This window comes from Oryza brachyantha, chromosome 3, assembly GCF_000231095.2.
Source record: "Oryza brachyantha chromosome 3, ObraRS2, whole genome shotgun sequence".
Taxonomy (NCBI): Eukaryota; Viridiplantae; Streptophyta; class Magnoliopsida; order Poales; family Poaceae; genus Oryza; species Oryza brachyantha.
This window is the reverse complement of record NC_023165.2, coordinates 8571661-8592107: the sequence shown is the minus strand read 5'-3', so window position 1 is coordinate 8592107 and position 20447 is coordinate 8571661. Positions and strand designations below refer to the sequence as shown.

Genomic DNA, 20447 nt, shown 5'->3' with positions numbered 1-20447 from the left:
CTAGATGGTGCTCGGACTATGATGCCCACGAGCTATGTCATCGGCCCCTTTCACTCTTCCTCTTCCTTTCTAGGCCCACGCGGAGGCTCCCTCTAACCAAGCCACCGTGCCCGGTCACCGAGAAGGTAAATTAAGGGCTTCTCGAGGAGAGATGCACCGCAAAATTTTTATATAAAGTTCAACCTTATGATAGAAATTCTTCAAAATTTGCATGCATTAAGCTATTTTTATAGGAATTTTGTAGGTTATAAAATGCACCTCCATAGTTTCAAAGGAGCACATATAAAAAAAATTTTCCATATATTTTGATCCTACAAAAATGCTATATTTTCCTTTGTTTCCGGGGAGCCCTAAACATGTCTTGTTTCACAAAACTAGCTCCGCTTAACGACTTAATTCAATGAGATTACTTTTGTGCCGTAAACTATGATCACTAGGATATCAATGGGAACAATCAATCTAGCTATTGAGAAAAATCCAATATAGGAGAAATCAGTTCTTTTTGGCATTTTTTTTGAAAATAAAGCTATTTCCTATCTACCTTTTTCATTTAATTTTCTCGCATATTTTCTCTTCTCAATAAATCATAACCTTTATCTAACTCCTCGCCTACTTTCTTGATATTAGTGCACAGTATTTAGAAATGGTTATATTTTAGGATAGATAGGGTATTATTTATGACAAGGACAAGAATACTAAAGACATGTTCAGACATTATGATTGATTCTTTTTGATCCACAGCAACAGCAAGAACATATCTTACATGGTATGTATAAAGGTAAAGTCGACTATGGTTTCTTCATTAATATAATAAAATATTTTTTATTACCCTTATTTCCTTTTTATCCATCCTGTGTAACAAAATTTATTTTAATAAATACTAAGGGTTGTCTCTAAGCCATTGCTATGTATAACAATGGCTTCCTCTTGACCTCTGTCTTTTTTCACTCTTTTTCTTTAATACTACATCTGCTTTTTTTAATGAAAGCCGTTGACTTTTGTATGTACATTTGAACAATCATTTTATTTAAAAATTTATATAATTATTGATTATTTTGTTATGGTTTGATTTATAATAAAGTAACTTTAAGTATGATTTATAATTTTATATAATTACGTAAAAAATTTAATAATACGAAGAGTCAAATAAAATATAAAAATCAACTGTGGTAATTTAAAAAACAGGAGGAAGTATCATGATGTACTTGAGTGAAGATAAAGTGAGTCAGTAAATAGCAGGCCATGGCTGTGTGATCTCCCTGACATGATTGTGTCTAGCACCTGCCAGTATATGGCGTCACGTAATGGCATGACGGGACACATATAGCTCACAATCAAAGGACGCATCGAAAACTACGGATTGCACGTCCACTTGGAAACCAGAATCGAACAACTAGACCACATGTGTCTGTGCAAACCTTTCTTGATTTGATTCAGGTAGACACACTATATCGGTCATGCACAGCATCAGATGTGCACTTGAGTTGATTCCGTGACTTGATTCAGAAAACGACCCGGTCGATTCACTGTATGATACTGCTACCTCCGTCTTAAAGGCATAAACATTTCTAGCTTGCTTTGCAGGAAACTAAGGTTAGAGGGAAAAAAAAAACTATGGCATCCAATGAATGTGAGTGAGAGGGCATGCATGGATAAAATGGAAAAAAAAAATCTTGAATGAGGAAGTTGATGCAAGTAGTATTATGAATACTGTTATAAATACTTATATTTTATGACTTAACTCAAATATTAGAAATGATTATATTTTGGGATGAAGGGAGTAGATCATATACTATTCTGTACTACAACTTGTAAGAGCTATGCATATATGGACTGCTCTTATAAATTAGCTATTATAACTATAATCAGCAGGGTGGCTTGTGCATTTGCACAGATATATTTTTTAACCACTCATGCATCAAAGAAACCTATAATGGCAAACAAAGTAACTATTTTATGCAGAAATGATAATGTTATACTTTGTCATGTCTCTTGTATTTGTTTCCTAGTTTATCTCACCATCACCCCTTCGCTCGCTGCCACCTCCTCCTATTTGTTATCATTGGGATACCTCTTCTTGCCTAGAGCTGAGTTTGGGCATAAGTTGATATATTCATAGCCAAACATCACTTTCCAAATCCTTTACCTTAGTGGTTGATCTTTGTGGGATTGATTTATGGAGAAAAAGAGTGGGATTGAGTGGTAGAGAGCAAGTGAGATTCACTCCACCATTTGAGCACTTGAGTCCATAGCAAGTAAGTCTTCGATTGTGTTTGTTACTCTTGCAGATCGAGGTATCCTATATGGCTAGAACTCATCCCTGATCTTCCAAGGTTGTGGTGAGTCGTTGAAAATTGTATGAAGATTTATCCTCACCTCCACAAGAAAATGGGTAATTGAGTAAGAGCCAAGTTTGATCTTGGAGATTGTTGGGTAGAGTAAGCATCATCGAAGGTAGTTTCTAATTATCCAAGTTTGAACCTTTGGCGGTTGGTTAAAAATAGTGCTTTGCCTTGTTGTTTGCTTGAGACCAAAACTTCATACTTGGTACTCAGTGAGGCTTGGATCGAGAGAGATCCAATTTCTTGGAGTTCGTTAACAAAGAGTAGGATTTTTTTTCATCTGAACTTTGGTGAAAAATCATGTCTCCGTGTTCTCTATGTTTCATTGTATTATTGCAGTTGATTATCACCTCTTCACCTCCTTCTAGATAATGATTTTCCTTGGCACACATCTATTTGGATGTGTTGTTAGGGGTCTAGAATATCCGGACATTTGGAATGGAGTATTCGTCGAGCTTTTCTATCTAAAAAGACCATAGACAGGAGTCTCCAGTGTTTGCTTCACTTTATCATCTTGCTTTTGGTGAAGCTTAACACACTATATGGGATCAGATACTCCAGTGAATGATTTAATTCTTCTACCAATGTTTTTTTAGGAATGCCATAGACCCTCTCTATTTGACATAAATGTCCCTTTATTTATTGGGAACCAGGGATCACCATGGGAGTCAAACAATATCGGTATTATGGGAATCAAGGTTTCCATACCAGTAACTCGGTGCTTGGCTCTCTTGGGAGGGGTCCCTTTTCGAAATAGTAGTCGGGTCCCCTCAAGACCTGGGTGCCTCCCCTTTAGGAGGGGTTAGGCTACCCTGACCTCCTACAACGAAGAGCAAGCTGGCATCGGGGCACCCTGACACCCAATGCTTGCCACCACGGCAAACCCCCGAGTCCTGGTAGGGGCCCCACATGGTTGGTCTTGCAGGGGCTCTAATATGCCTCACCTATCACGTTTAATGTTGCGCATGCATCGTGTTAGGCACGCATCTTGTCAAACACACTTCGTCCCATGCAATTGCATTAAAAGCGATTGGAGGATGCCGATCATTTCCTTAAGTAGGCATGGAAATAAGGGCACTCCTTATCCAATTCCATCAATCTTGATAACGTCATAACCCCCATCATGATGGATAACATACGAAGACAAGCCTCCTTGGGCCAAACACCGACTTTTGGCGTCATTGATCGCGTCACCTGTCCTTTTCTAGAAAACTCAAGACACATTAATTAGGCTTCTACAACCATCTCCCTCTAAGACAATATGGTATCCCCTTAAGAGTATAAAAGAAGACTATGCCTGATGGAGGGGGATGGATCCTTGGGAGCATAGATCCAACATCCAGCCTTTGTACTCAGTCAAAAACATGCATTACTCCTCCGTGAGACCCGAACCTATATAATCATCTTGTTTGTGAGATTTCTTAGACATATTTTCCTTTTTTGCCACGACGCCACATGATCTACAACTCGTAGTTGCTCCTAAGCTTCTTGGGCAGAACGCAAAAGAGGGTCCAAATTAAGGAGTTTGTGGGCTTCATGGTGGTGTCATCCGCTGCCATCATTGCACTATCACAACCAAGCACCTTCCTGTGGTGAATATACCTTTAAAAAAAAAGGTTGTGAATCAATCAAAAGAGGTCGCAGAGTGATTTGAGGTGATTGAAATTAAAAAATTAGACAACATGATACGCGTAAGGGGTCATTATTGTGATAATCACTCTTGCCACCATGATTTTGTCATCATATCGCATGATTATCATGTTGTTTTCCGTGGAAATCGCCCACTTTAAACTGCCATGATTATAATAGAAAATCACGTTATTACCACACCAAATCGCATGTATCCTTTCCAAAACCATGACGATTTTGTTCAAAAAATTCAGATTCAAATTTGTACAGTTTTTACATGATTATAGACGATAAATTGCGCTACCTCCGTGCAATGATTTTCAGCTCCCTCTGCGATAAACAAAACCCTGGTTATGAGTGTATGCGTTTGCATGGTGTTTTGCAAAAAAAATATATAATTTGTAATTATATTTTTCTACACTTGATCACCTTTTATAATTAGAAACTTGCATATTTTTTGTGAATATACAAATATTTTTATAAGATGTTAGACTGTAAATCTTGGATACACCATTACCTGGAGGACATGCCAATCAAATGAAGATCTTGTGGCAGCGCCTAGGTAGGTACATGACTACTTTGATTTGTAAATGAGAGACCCCATCAAAATAAACATTTCAATAGGATGGACACGGTGTTCACCAATTAATCATGCCACCAACCAACTGGTGGACTACTGGACTGCCCATCTCAGCTAATCCAGACGGTGCATGAGACGTCAGATATCTAATGACGATCCTACTATGTTACGGGCACGTTCCCACGTTCTCTCTTGCTCATATAAAACGTTTAGAATTAAAAAAAATAAGTTAAAGTTAGTGAGGGGTTTGATTGTTTTTTAAAAATAAATAGCTCAAGAAATTAAAACCAGTAAATTCATATCTATCTCGAGATTTATAGGGTCCTGCAGGTAAAAAATAACTTGGAAAGACGTACGGTGAATTGATTGGACATAGTCGGTGCAAAGATAAAGTCGTGCATGATTGAGACTGGGGTCATTTTTCTTAAAAAAACCTAAGGTATATTTGCAAACAAAAATACTGTCAATAAAACTTACTTTAGTAATGTTTTCGTTCTTACAAGAGCCATATATCTTACCACATCCATAAATACAAAGAGGTTGTACCGCTTTTAATAAAAAAGGTAGCAATGAAAAGTAATGGGGTGATTGTTTGGCTTTTTTATAGAAAAGTCAAATGATATATTTGTAAATAAAAATATTTTGTGAATAAAAAAGTTATATATACTCTTAGTGATTAAAAGTTAAGGCTGGAAAGTAAACTTCGGTTTGAAAAAACCACAAAATCAACCCTAAATTTAAGATAAAAAAATTTAAATTTTGGATCGTAAGCATAAACAGAACAAAACTATGCGATGGTTATTTAATTATTTTTGCTTCCCACCATGTCGAAATCTCGTATATTTGTTGTAGATGAATAAGAAAAAAATATATAGTATAATCGCTAATATTTGAGAATGGGCAATTTTACGGTTCTTGGGATTGAAAAAGTATCTGAAGGTATCAAAATTTCAGTGTAAAATTTTGATATCTCTGGATACCTAGATATTATGAGTACTAAATTTTACACTATAATTTTGACTCAATACTACCGTAAAATTACTCCATGAAAATAGAGCAAGCGGCGGAAAGGCAGTGTGCAGCCAACTAAAATACTTGCCCATCACCCATCAATCCAGCAGACTTTCAGCCACATCTGTTCCCTTTTACTTATCTATATATATAAGCCAAAATTTAAATTTAAATTTTAAATTTAGAGTATATTTTTAAGGTTGTTTTATTACACCTTTATTAATCTTGGCTTTGATATCGCTAAGAAGATATATATGGAAATTTTATTAATAAATTATTTTTTATTTGTAAGCATACATTCATTTTTTTTAAAAAAAACAACCATCCCCTTAGCCCCTCTTAAAATATAATAATCTAAAACCATTACTCTCATTGTCCTCGAACGTTGCTATATTTTAATATAGGTAAGGGGTACCCATATTTAAAAACGGTGAGAAAGAGATCTCCCCATGATATCGTCAAGCAAAGGATTCCCATTTGCTACTCCAGCTTTTGTTTTCCTCGACAAGAGAAAAAAAAATAAATTACCTATGATATTGACGGAGGAAGAAAGAGGTGACTGGTTAGCTAACCCGGACCTTTTGATTTTCATAGTCTTTTGGGTTGGCTAATTATTCTTTTCGTTCTGATCTTAGTTCTGACTATTCTTTCCTTCCCATAAATTTCCACGATTCACTTCAGCATATCGATCGTATGACTCACATGTGTACAACCATTTTAACGCGCATGTCCGTTGTCCTGGAGCTAAAAGCTGTTGTTATCTCAATTAACTTCGAGTGTTCCTGTAGAAAAAAAAGACTCGTACAGTGACCTAGTAAGAAATTTCATAACAATCCGACCACATTAAATCAACCCTAAATTAAAATACAAAGGTTCTAGTCAGTTATGCTTTGGTATACTGTACACACACCTTATACAACAATTGATCAATAGGGCGATACCAGGCGTGGAGCAGCTTGGGCTCGAGCCCCACGCCTGATAAAAAAAATATATTGAAAAATTACTATATTTTAGTTAAAATTTATTCAAAAGATTTATATCTATTGTTGAGCCCCATGCTTGTTAAATTTCTAATTCCGCCCCTGAATCTCATGTCAGAGCATTTAAAATCGGCATGTTTATATTGGCACCCATCAGATTATCATCGATCAATCATCTCTTTGGTATTAGTTAAAATTATTAACACATGGTGTATATATGCATGCCCATATGTTAATTAACAGAAGAGAAAGTTGGAGGGTAGTACAATATTGCTCAGAAATGACACAAAATGGGCACATTTTGTACATTTCTTGCTAGAACCAAAGGTCAATATTAATACATATAGTTCATGTTATTCAAATTGAGGAGAAAGGGAAGTCTAACCAAACATGTGCGTGCATGTAAGTAATTAAAACAATTACTCGAGAAGATCACGAAGGCAGCAACCCGCCAAGAGTTGATGTTAACTCTCTGCCTGTTTTAGTCAACCCAGTTGAAAGTTACCCCATCGATGGATAAAGATATAGAGCTATTTTGACTTAATTTGCACATCGGTTGATTACAGGAATAAAATTGAGGAAAATAATTGAGGTGTTTTTAATGCATATTTAGTTTTTTTTATATAATGAATATAACCCAACCTTTGCATCAACATAAGCTACAACTACTCTCTCCCTTTCACATTATAAGATGTTTTTGACCTTATCTAGATTCATCCATACATCAATGTATATGCTTTATATATGTGTTTAAATTATAAGTTGTAAAGTTTTAGTTTAAATAAATAAGGTGTACATTTATAAGACCAAAAAAATTGGTTTCATCATTTTTGGAGCTAGCATGATTTTCCTATGTATTTTATAAGTCCTATATCATTTTGTGGCATTTACATCCTAATTAAAATGTGAGAATTACTTCCTGTACAGAAGGTGCTATATTTTATTAAATATTGTGATTTCAACAAGTCATAGTTCCGCTTTTTTGGAGGTAAGGTAGAATTTCTATGAATTTTACATTTCCCTATGTATTTTTTATATTATTTTAAGTACTTTCCCAATGCATAAATTGTAGGTAATTTATGTGCACTTCTTGTGCCAAATTTATTTTATAGGAGTAAATGAGATAATTTTGTGATTCTAACAAATCTTATTCCACTAAGTTTAGCAGCTTGCATATTTTTCAGTTTTATTGCATAAGTCCTCGGGTCCACCTGTCAGTTATACAAGTTTTGCTAACCAGACCCTCCTGTTTTTAAATACTTAATAATCAGTCCTTAGCGCTAATTTTTGTACGTTGAGGCCCACATGTTAATTGGACGGAACGGGGCAGCTAGCGGCTGGGCGAGAGGAGGGGAATTCTTTTAACTTTTTAATAAATAATTTTAACAAAAATATTTTGACCATATGAACATTTTGGTCGTGTCAATATTAATGGCGTGATAAGACAACGCTGGCACGCCACCGACACCGGCGTGATGACACTGACGTGGTATGCCTGACACATCAAATATTCGGCGTGGCAGCGTTATCTTGTCACTCCAATATTTGTGGCGTGGTCAAAAGGTTTATATGGTGAAAATATTTTTCTCTAAGGTTAAGTAATAATATTATTTATTAAAAAGGTTTAAAAAATAAGAAAATTAGAGGAGGGCAGCTAGCGGCTGGCAAGCTTCTCTTCAGCGCCGCCGGTGAACGGTGGGGTTTCTAGCGAAGCACCTGAAAGATGGAATGCTCCCCAATTCCCTGCGCACCCGTAGGTGGTTGCTTTGTTGACTACGGTGACTGGAATTGGCGGTTGAGGCGGCACAAGCGGTGGTTGTGCTCAGGTTACGGTGGAAGTAGATCAAGCTCGAGCGAATTTTTCAGTTTAGCTTTTTTTACAAAGAAATTTTATAAATGGACCTATTTCAAAACATTATTCAAAAATATACATATTTCTGGATTGTAGCTAGAAGTCATATTTTTTTGTAAAAAAAACATTCTGCTATGGATTGTAGGAGTCATATTTTAACTTGCATGTTTGTGTAGTAATATATAACATATTAATCTATCTCTATAATTATTTTTATATTTTTATGACTATTTAAATAACATGCAATAGACGAGTAGACGTCCCCTCGAGAGCTTAAAACACTTTTCCCGAGATGGCTGATCAAATGGAGAGCGAATATTTTTTATTTTTATCTAAATTAAATTATCTCTAAATTGTACTCATACATAAAAAAATCAATAATTATTATTTTAGCATGAATCTAAGATATTTATATTTCTAGTTGAACTTTATCTTAATGTTATTTTTAATTAAAATTTAAAATAGTTACAAATTGTACTCCAGTATAAACTCTTTTTCTATAATATTTATTTGTAATCTGACTTTTAGATTCTTCTAAAGTCTTTTTCTACGCGGACTCTTTCTTTCAATACTACTTATTACTTTTATTAATTCTGAATTATAGATGTTTCTAATCTTTTTCTAGATGACTCTTCTCTTAATATTATTTTAATTTCTAGAATTTTAAATTGTTTTTCTAGAAGGGTTGTTTTAATTTTTTTATCTTGTACTTCGATTGTTTATTTGATTCTATTTTTTTATTCTATTATTGTGGGAGTTAATTTTAGACCGTGAGAGCAAACACAGTGACTGTGGACCGAGCGTAATTACAAAATGCGAAACACACTTCAATATCCTCTCTTATCAACGTCGGTGTGAAACAATCTAAAGTTTCGGCGCTTCATTTAAAACGGGCTGTAGCTACGGTTCAAAAAACCCACATATATCTACCATGCATACTGGGTTGTTAGCCTCCCATCGTTTCACTTTTTACAAGAAAAAACAAAAACACGTTTTTGCAAACGAAAAATAATTTACAGATAAAACTTTTATATACGTATACACGGTGACTCAAAAACGAAAGTCATAAAAAGACAAGATAAAAAAAACCATAAAATCAAGCCTAAAATTAAGTTCAAAAATTTAAATTTTAACTTATAATCAGTTCTAACTACGAAACGATGGGAGCCTTAGTGACTTGATATATATATGTTGTCACTTTAATCTAGTGTTTTTCGAGCACGTGTTTATTTCCTAGGTTGCTTTCATGACCTAGCACTAGCTCACATTTGATTTTTTTATATTCAACACTTCAATAATGATCGCAAGGCCGGCCAGCAATTGTCTCTCTTCCTCCTTATCCTCTCGCTTTTATAAATTAAGCAAGCACCCTTCATCTCACCACGATGCACATATAGTCATGATATAGAGCACACAGCAATCGTGTGCATGTGCGAGTGCATGACGTGCTAGCTAGTTCGCTCGTTAACACACTAGCTAGCCAGCTCCGACGTACGATACGATGAGCAGCTGCTTCAACGGAGGCGCCGGCTGGCCGGAGCCGGTGGTGCGCGTCCAGGCCGTGTCGGACTCGTGCGGCGCGACGATCCCCGAGCGGTACGTCAAGGCGGCGTCGGAGCGGCCGTCGCTGGTGGCGGCCCCCGGCGGTTGCATGAACAATAATATTCCGGTGGTGGACATGTCAATGCCGGACGGGGAGGAGACGACCCGCGCCGTGGCGGCGGCTTGCCGGGAGTGGGGATTCTTCCAGGCGGTCAACCACGGCGTGCGGCCCGAGCTGCTGCGCCGCGCGCGCGCGGCGTGGCGCGGCTTCTTCGGCCAGCCCGCCGAGGTCCGCGAGCGGTACGCCAACTCGCCCGCGACGTACGAGGGCTACGGCAGCCGGCTCGGCACGGCCAAGGGCGGCCCCCTCGACTGGGGCGACTACTACTTCCTCCACCTCCTCCCGCCGGCGCTCAAGAGCCACGACAAGTGGCCCTCCCTTCCTCACACCCTACGGTAGTATCACTTTACTCCATTCACCAACACACGCTCAGAAGCATGGATGGATATGCATGCAAGCAAAGCTATCGACTGATCGATCAATCGATCAAACTGCAGGGAGACGACGGAGGAGTACGCGGAGGAGGTGGTGCAGCTGTGCCGGAGGGTGATGAGGGTGCTGTCGACGGGGCTCGGGCTGGACGACGGGAGGCTCCAGGCGGCGTTCGGCGGGGCCGGCGGCGAGGGCGCGTGCCTGAGGGTCAACTTCTACCCGAGGTGCCCGCAGCCGGAGCTGACGCTCGGCGTGGCGTCGCACTCCGACCCCGGCGGCATGACCATGCTGCTCGTCGATGACCACGTCAGGGGACTCCAGGTCAGGAACGCCGACCAATGGATCACCGTCGACCCCGTCCCCGACGCCTTCATCGTCAACATCGGCGACCAGATACAGGTATAGCACGTCGTATTACGTACGTGTATAGTTTTTTCAGTTTCACCTGTATTGCATAACCACCCTAAAATTTGGACAAAGAGAACGTTAGGTGCAGCACACGGTAAGTGCAAGCAGCACTGAAGCAGGGCCGAAGGAAGAAAGGCAGAAAGAACTTAAACCGAAAACGAGAAAAGAGAGCAAGAGAAACATTTCTGCGATGTCGACACGTGTCCTAGCTTGGCACTTTCTCTGTGCGTCGTGGTACATGAGACCGCTGCCCCAACATAAACAAAGAACCGGCGAATCCTGTAGTTTAATGGTCCAGGAAATTAAGACGACAAAGTGAACCGTGCTTTTAACATGGAATAATTTATATTTTGGGGGGATTTTATTTCCCTTTATGCCCACGCATAATAGTACAGCACCTCCGAGAAAAAAACAGTAAAAGAATATACATAAACATATTTTCTAAAAAAACTGATTAGATGCATTTTTAATGATGAATAAATTAATTCATTAACTATTTATGCCCCTGGTATTTGAAAACGAGCGTGGATCCAGATGATTGTATAGATTATGTATAGAGTACAGAGCCACAAGATAATTGTCCATATATGAATGAACTAAATATTATATAAAACTACAAATAGCTTACAAAAAAATTATCTAACCAATATTGACGTTGAAAATGTGGAGAAATCATTTTTTGGAAGCATGACACGTTCGAGTAATACATATCTCCATGAGCTGTTTACAGACGTGCCCTAAGCATTATATGTGTGTCTGGTGGGAATTAGTTTAGACACCATATATATATAAGCATATGTTATATGTGTACTCAGTTAGCATGCATGTGTGTGTTTGTGGTGCATGCGTACTCTCTTAAAAGACGAAATTAAGCAGTGATTATATATATAAAGGGGCAGAGCCGTAGAGAAAAAATCTTAAGTTAAGTCGACTGGGGGAAAATACTATCAGTGCAGAATTTGTATTGGAAAGAAGTTGCAATTGCAGCTTCTTTATGCTTAATTTTTCTTGCCTCTAGGGTAAGGCGTTAATTTGTGTGCAAATTAACTTCTACGAAACTTTTAAGGATATCCCATCACCTATTAATTATCTATTAAGCCTGCTTAATTAGATATGAATGACTTCAGTATAATGCTTTCCATCAAGGGATATACATATTCCTAAAGTGAGCCACTGTAGTGGCGATCGAGGAAACATGCTATGCATATGGGATGGGATGAGGTAATTAAGCCAGGGCAAATAAAGTGTAAACCAATAGCATGTCACTTCCTAAATAGGTGGCTTTTGTAGCTAGACTTTCCAAGATTAAAGATACATGTTAATTAATTATAAATTAGTACCCGCATCACCTCCGAAGTATGAAGAAAAGATAAAGCTATAGTCCAAAAACGGCACAAGCCTTTTGGCGTTGAATCATTGTATTGCGTTCTTTTTATAACTTAATTTGTACACGGTATGTGGTTACCCTTTTGTTTTGTTTTTATTTTTTTTGTTTTTGCACCTGTGCATGTCAAATTGTGAATGCTGTACTAGCTGTCCCAACTCCCAACCAAATAAATGATACTTTGATCAATTTCTGACAAATGAGTACGTAAGTAAAATGACCCTCATATCCCTATTCATTAGCTCCTTTTAGCGATGGAAAGATATCCTTCTAACATGTACAGTAATTGTGCATGTCCCTGTTTACCGTAGTTTCTATCCTTTTACTTATTCTGGATTAAACTTTTAGTTAAAATATTTATTTATTTTGAGAGGAGGGGAGTATGTCGATCTGATATCCATGCGATAACCACAGCAAAATATGTTAGCAATTAATATTCTAAGGAAAACCTAAACTGGTTTAGAGGTATACAGTAAATTTTCCATATTATTATATATAGATGTAGTACACACTTCAGCTTAACTATAACAGCCGCAGGTAGTGAAAGAAGAATTGAATCAGACCATTCCATCCACGTATATAATTTTGCGATGATAGAATTGAATACAGTCTTGTTCACGTAGTAGATGTGGCTTCCTGGAATAAATTTAGAGCTATGAAAGTCTAGCTAGGCGCGGGCCACCACCGCCACCTGCTGTCTCAAGGATTAATTGCTTTTCCCAGCTAGCTATTTGACTGTAGCTTGTGTTCACTATCTAGAGACGTGTTCTATTGGTTTATCCCTAATAGAACTTGCACTTCATGTGCAAGTGCTATTACTGCTGAAGTTACTGATCATGATCAAGTCGGCTCCTTAGGTGTTGTGTGCCAATCATTCTCAAAAGTGACATATATATGAAGCAAACTTTCCCCAATTAATTAATGTGGGTCTCCTATAATTTCAATTAATAACAAACTAGCCATATTACAATTTATTCTCTTTTAGCTAGCTAATCCCTATGCTTTACAAAACTTTCCAGTTTTATCTAGATTTATATGAATACTAATATATATATATATATTATATTTATCAGTGGATAAATATAGATAAGACAAAAGTCTTATAATAAAAATACTACTAAGTACTATATTAACATTTTTCAATGCAACAGTTCATCAATGAAGGAATCTAACTATATATATATATGCACATTCATGGCCAGCAGAGAGAGACAAGCACAATCAGCAGAACGGTCTATTATTAATTATTAGCTCAATTTGCGCATGTGCATAGTACACCCATGATGCTGCACTAGTATGCATTTTGTCGAATTGCATGCAGTTAATTTACTGTTAGAAGATTATATTAGCACACTGAACTGCCGCCGCGCGCGAATGCAGGTGCTGAGCAACGCGGCGTACAAGAGCGTGGAACACCGGGTGGCGGTGAGCGCGGCGGAGGAGCGGCTGTCGCTGGCCTTCTTCTACAACCCGCGGAGCGACCTGCCGCTGGCGCCCATGCCAGAGCTGGTGGCGCCGCCGGCCCGCCCGCCGCTGTACCCGTCGATGACCTTCGACGAGTACCGCGAACACATCCGGCGGCGCGGCCTCAGCGGCAAGGCGCAGCTCCAGTCTCTGCAGACGACGACGAAGACCTGCGCCCCTCCTGCAGCTGCTACTACTGCGTCCTCCTCCTCCTCCGCGGGCACTCTAGCTCGCTAGCTAGAGGCTGCAACTTGCAAGGTCGGATCAATCAAGCCATCCAGGAACAGGTTTAATTCGGTGGATAGCATGCATTGGCCACCTGTGTATATTAAATAACTGATGTTATTTTATTTTCTGAAGATCGTGGTGCAGAATGAGACGGCGTGCTATATAGTACATAAACTCGTCTCACGCGCCTAAAATGTCACCATCATTCATGACATGATACACTCGTACGTATATAAAATGATATAAATATATACGAAAAATGAAACCACCACGTTGTGTATACTAAAGTCATCGTTTGATATAGAGAGATTTCTACACTATTATTATAATAAGTAGTGTTGGTAGTTAACGGTGAATCTGTCATCCATGCAGCCAACTCTCTAATTTTTTTAAAAAATATAATTATAGACATATTTATTAACCAACTATATTTTTTCCATGGAAAGATTTTTTAAAATAAATAGACACATACGTCAATAACAAATATATACGGTAATTAATAGATGGTACATGAAAAAACAATACTAATTGCATGTTAATGATATCTTTTTAATAAAATCTTGTTGTAACACGTGGACAATATGCTAGTTAGCACAAAACTCTCTCGTTTTTCATACGCATGCTTCTCGGATTGCTAATCGGTGTGTTTTTAAATATTTTTTATAGAAAAAATGATTTAGAAATCATATAAATATCATTATAATTTTAAAATAATTAACACTCAATTACTTATGTCCTAATGACTCACCTCATTTCATGTTTCTTCTTCCGCTGCTTTCTCCTTCTCTATACACTCAGCCAAACTAATCCAGCAGACAATCAGTCCGTTCCATCAATAATACAACAAGAACTCATAAATCAACCGTTGAAATCACTTCTACTTATTATAATACTCCTAATAAAACAATACTAAGGAGTAATCATAGTAAGGTGCTCTTTTATATATATTTTACCCAACATCGTAAAACTATATATTAAAATATGTAACATATCATAAAAATTATCGATTTAGTATCAAATTATTCATGAAACTATAAATTAAGATATAGCATCACCCTAGTTTCACATTTTAGTAACGAAGTTATCCCAAATATATTGGCAAAGCTATCACATTTATAAATCCAGCAGAAATAATAGCGCACACAGCTAGCAGCCATCGATTTGGCACTGATCTGATGCGACGTGAAAACAGTGTTTTGGCAGGGGAGGAAGAGGCGGCCGAGAGTCTAGATATAGAATAACAGTGGAGTGCCTATTTTTCCAAAAGTTAAATGCTTAGAGAAAAATGAAAATTTTGCGGTGCGCACTGTGCAGGGCAGATAAACTGGAAAATTCGGAACAGCTTTCGCCTTGAACTGTAGTGCTTTTGTCCTTGTTTCAGGATGCTATGATCTTGCCAACCCTGATTTCCGTTGTTGGAATACAAAGACAGGAGTCCATTGGAGAGAAAAGGACTTGTCCACTCCACCGTGCAGGTCTAGTCCTTCGGCCGTGCGAGGGGTGGGGGCTGCGGAATCTTCCGCCTCCTGGCCGCGTTTGATTTGAGTACTGTCACTCTTGTCAGCACTCAGGTCCACCACAAATGATATGTTCCCATCGATTATTGAAAAAAATTTTAGAACAAGTGTCACGTCAAATGTTTGATTGGATGTCGGAATAGGTTTTCGGACACGAATAAGAAACGAATTTCACGGCTAGCCTAGAAACCGCGAGACGAATCTTTTGAAACTAATTAATCCGTCATTAACACATGTTGGTTACTATAGCACTTATGGCTAATCATGGGCTAATTAGACTCAAAAAATTCGTCTCAAGATTTCTTTCAAAACTGTGTAATTAGTTTTTTGATTCATCTACGTTTAATGCTTTATTTAAATGTCTAAAAATTCGATGTGATATTTTTGGAAAAAAATTTTGAAAACTAAACAAGGCCATAGAAAAGTCTTTCGACGTTCTCTTTCTTTTCCCCATGTATCGTCACGTCTGACGTTTAGAACGGTAAGTCATAATAATTTCAACACTGAAGTACATGTTACTATAAAAAAATTAAATACGTTATAGGTTTATGGTCCATGCATGTATGCTAACACTGGTTTCAACCTTGCCGTGAATAAGGAAAAAATGTATAGTATTCCCGTATAGGTGTCCAATTTTAAAACTGTTCTTGATCCTAGGATATACCGATGAAGTACATAGGGATATCCTACATTTCAGAATAATGATATGGTTATAAGGGGGTGACATACTTATTCGTGTACTTGATGTATGCGGGTTGCACCAATAAAGATTGATTCGTACACTTGGAAGTTGAAAAACCCAAATTAAGCGGTGTTCCTTGAGCAAGCTTATTCTCAACTTTTTTTTCTTTTGTACGCATGCATTTCAAAGTAATAAATTATGTTTTTAGAAAATATTTTTATACATAAGTTCAACATCTCATTGATAAGTTAGATTTTTAATTTTATAATTATTATTAATTATACCATTTATACTATTAAATAGCTATAAAGTTTTTAAAAAAAACATCTTCCATCAACACGAAAGAACCAAGCCTAATAAGGCCCTGTTCGGCAAGGGTGGTAGACAGTAAGTTAACTTATCTGGCACGAAAAACGTAATAATAGATTAATATATGATTAATTAACTATTAATCATTAAAAAATAAAATATATTAATATGATTTTTTTAAAACAACTTTTATATAAAATTTTTTTAAAAAAACACACCATTTAGCAGTTCGGAAAATGTGCGCGTGAAAAAAAAGAAAGGTAAGTTAACTTACCTTGCCCAGCCGTACACGGCCTAAGTACAAATAACATGGCATAAGTGCGTGGGACTGGATGTGCATGTTTTGTTACGCCAATAGAGGATGATCCCGTATGCTAGCTTGGAAAGTCCATGGATCCCACGAGCGTACTTTGTATTAGCAAAGCTAGCAAAACGTACTAACGACCTAAGCATGTGAGCATGTCTAGTACATGTTTTAATTAACCTTTTCAAATGAAGATATGACAAAAAACACAATAAAGTTACAGTAGGTATATATGGTTAAATAAATTGAGTTACTAGCGTTGGGTGTTACATCGTATATATAGAAATATAATGTATGGTTTATTATTTTTTTCTCATGTCATCATCTATATAAGTAGCAATGAAAATCCTAAAAATAAATTTATTTCACAGATTGTTGGTGTCGATGTTCAATACTTCAACAGATTGGTTCGTGACCGGCCGGTGCTCTTATCACTGTAATCTAATCGATGGGCATAAAGATTTATCCAAGTTTGGTGTCACAACATTCACTGTGCACGCGCCAAGGACAAGAGGATGGGGAGGACGAGATAGCGGTCGCGTTTTGCGTTGGGGCAAAAAAGATGTTCTTTGCTGCTCACCACCCCTAACTAACCCGAGATGATAAGATAGATAGATAACATTTTGGATAGAGATAAAGTTATCTGTAGCGGTTCAAAGAAATTCAGCCGCAATAGATGTCCTTAAGTCATCTATAACAGTTCTTAGTTAAAGAGCCACTACATATAAATTTATTTGTAATGACTTTTAGTCAAGAGTGGTTACAGATGGCTTCTCTATATATCTATGATAACTTTTTATTTGAAGCCACTGCATATACGTGTTAGTTACGATCTCTTAACGGGGATCGGAGTTCGATCCCCCTCCACCAAAATCATGCCCTGATCAGGGCACCAACAAACCAATGGTTGTGGGTCCCTCCTGCGTTGCGCCATATAAAAGGAAGGGGGAGTCGTTGTGGGCACGATAGTTGAGATTCCTCACCGCCGACATGCGCCCCCCAAAACCCTAAGCTAGTCCGACCAATCCGGAGACGCAAAAGCAGGGGGAATTAGCCTACGCCAACGCCATCCCGAAGCGAACGCTGTCACCGTGATCCCATCCCACCGCCGGCCATCGCCATGGTGTGTTCATGTTCATAATCAAAAGGCGAAGGTATGTGTGTCTCCTTAACACTCAAAAAGGAACCAGCACCTAAATTCCACCCGTGTGTTCACGACCCCCTAAATCGTAACTAGAGATCCTAGAGTCCTAACAATATGTAGTTATTAGTTATGGCTTTCAACCTGGTCGATATCTATATTATTAATTTAAACATTCGTTACATATATATTCATTGGTAACGGCTTTCTTTGAGTCGTCACACGTGATCTGTTAGTGGTGCGAGCAGTGGCAGATCTACCACGGGGCTAGGGGTAGCCCACACTATCAGTTCTAATATCACGAAGATAGGGGTAGCCCACACTATCAGTTCTAATATCACGAAGATCTATCTAAGCCCCGCTAAATTTTCAATTAGGTTTATAAAAAGAGGGGTTAAAGTTGTTTTTAAAGGTTAAAGAAGAGATATTCAACCCTACTATAATATTACTTTTCTCTAGATCTGCTACTGGGTGCGAGGATCTGTGCCAGCGTAAGTGTAGAAAAAATCTTGAGCTACAGTATTTAATTATGTTATCCTAAGAGTAGGTAGTTATAAGCCAGCTATAAGTATATTTTAAAGAGATAAGAGCAGGTACAATAGTAGGCTATAAGCTAGCTATAAGCATATTTTAAAGAGATAAGAGGGGAGAGAGAATAGAGGTGGGCTACTAATTTATAGTCCGTTGCACATGGGCTCCAAGACAAAATATGTGTATGACATATTGGACTATGTATTAATGTTTTATATGTAACTATTATATAAGTTGGCTATTAGATTAACTGTAGATGAATTGGAGCTAATAATTGGCTATATTATTGAACTTGCTCTTAGAATAAGAAGAGGTGCAAGACAAATGAGACCGGTAATCTTCATGGGTCGCGCATACCTGTGCAGTCATTTTCGGTTGAGGCGTCTGAACAGCGTATCTCGCTGTGCGTGTCGCTTCTCCTGATGGTGATATGTGTATTTTGGTGCAGGTGCAATGCGTGCTTGATTGGTGACGGAGGTGACGGACACCCTATCCCCGTTCCAAGATCTTGTGTTTCAAGGAAGACGCATGACTTGTATGAGAGATGAACAACCAACCGTGCAAACAAACCACACAACTAGTAGAAGGATGCCAGCAGCCAGCTCAGCTGCACTGGCAATATATACTCTCATTCATTTTCAACCTGCTGTCTCACTCTCAAAATGTCCATCAACCTGCTGTCCGACAAGCGCAACATGTGTTCCCATTTCGAATTAATACATTTAAATTTCAAAACTCTAGATTATGTATAATTTACAAAAGTTGAATGTATTATTCCTTTTCAAATTAGTATTGTTGTGAGAAAAGGTAATTTTAAATCTTCAAAGTCAGATTTATCTACATCTTATAAATGGCCAAATGGGAATTATTTATGATATTTCCTCAAATACTTACAATTCATATTCAATACTGTACTATCAACATTTAGACACAATATATTCAAATATTTCGAAATTCAAATCATATTTTATTTTTGTTTCTCAAATATATTAATCAATTGTTTTAAACAACCATTTATTTGTTTCGCGAAGTTCAGTCGTAATTATTTGCACATTCCTTCCGTACATGCATGGTTCAAATTTAGAAAGCATGATTATGAACATTATTGTTTTTCCTAAATGTTGTGTTTTATTAATTAATATGTGAAAATAATTTAGCAAACAAAATAAATCGGATCGAGATTGGTGGTTAAATTTTACCTCCGATAGTAAGATGGAGCAATCTAAAAAGCTCTAAGCATAAATGAATTGGATTGGTGGATATACACACCATCAATTAAATAGCATGTAAGATTTTCTTGCACACATGGGACGGATCCAGCATAGATGTTGGAGGCTTGAGGCCTCCCTACCCATTGAGTTCCATGGCTATCCATTGATCAAACTTCAATCTATTTCTTATGTCTATTATGACCATTTATGTGACCTCTCGGTTATCACACCATCCAAAAATTTTCTTTTATGGCTAAGATCCCTCTAGTTTTTATGCAACATGTCAAGACCTTCTCTCACTATTTTGATCACTACGCCTCACCAGCTCCGATGTGCCCATTATGGTTGTTTTTTCTTGTAATCTATTTTTACTATTTCTCTATCTCATCATATTTATCAACTTTTATGATTTTATCTCCCAACCCCTATTAAACATCTAATCAGATGCCTAAACTTTAAATTTTGACCTCACCTCAACTCACGGAGAAAAAGAGTGGTTGACGATAAACTACCATATCACTACCATAAGCCCATAAATAGTACAATCCGCCACGAGGGATCTACACACCTTACAGCAGGAATCAATGGCAAAATCCCAAGAGTACGTATGCACAGTTCTCTAACTAATTTTGTAATTTAACAACAAAAAAATCCCTCGGTACAAGAATCACATGGGTGGCCACACCATGTCCGGTTACAATGCACCATACGCAAGTAGGAGCGACAAGTCTGGTGATAGGGTACAGGACGACATGCCTGGCCCGCCCTATGGCCTCTTTTCCTCTTTCTTACATGCCAAAATCATGCACATGGGCAAACAGCGACCCCTGTGTTCATAT

At 37.7% G+C, this 20447-nt stretch overlaps 1 protein-coding gene across 1 annotated transcript; it reads left to right on the top strand.

Moving 5' to 3' along the window:
- Positions 1-9747: 9747 nt before the first annotated feature.
- LOC102714906 (probable 2-oxoglutarate-dependent dioxygenase At5g05600) lies at positions 9748-14256 on the top strand. The gene is made up of 3 exons (XM_040522760.1): positions 9748-10392; positions 10495-10828; positions 13602-14256. The coding sequence occupies exons 1-3, from the start codon at positions 9896-9898 to the stop codon at positions 13920-13922; spliced, it is 1152 nt and encodes a 383-aa protein (XP_040378694.1). The 5' UTR covers positions 9748-9895; the 3' UTR covers positions 13923-14256.
- The last annotated feature ends 6191 nt before the right edge of the window (positions 14257-20447 follow it).

Excerpts from the sequence above, each read along its gene's own strand:
- LOC102714906 (XM_040522760.1), top strand. The coding sequence starts at position 9,896 with ATGAGCAGCTGCTTCAACGGAGGCGCCGGCTGGCCGGAGCCGGTGGTG. Across the intron at positions 10,393-10,494 it reads TCCCTTCCTCACACCCTACG|GGAGACGACGGAGGAGTACG; the intron begins GTAGTATCACTT and ends ATCAAACTGCAG. Across the intron at positions 10,829-13,601 it reads ACATCGGCGACCAGATACAG|GTGCTGAGCAACGCGGCGTA; the intron begins GTATAGCACGTC and ends GCGCGAATGCAG.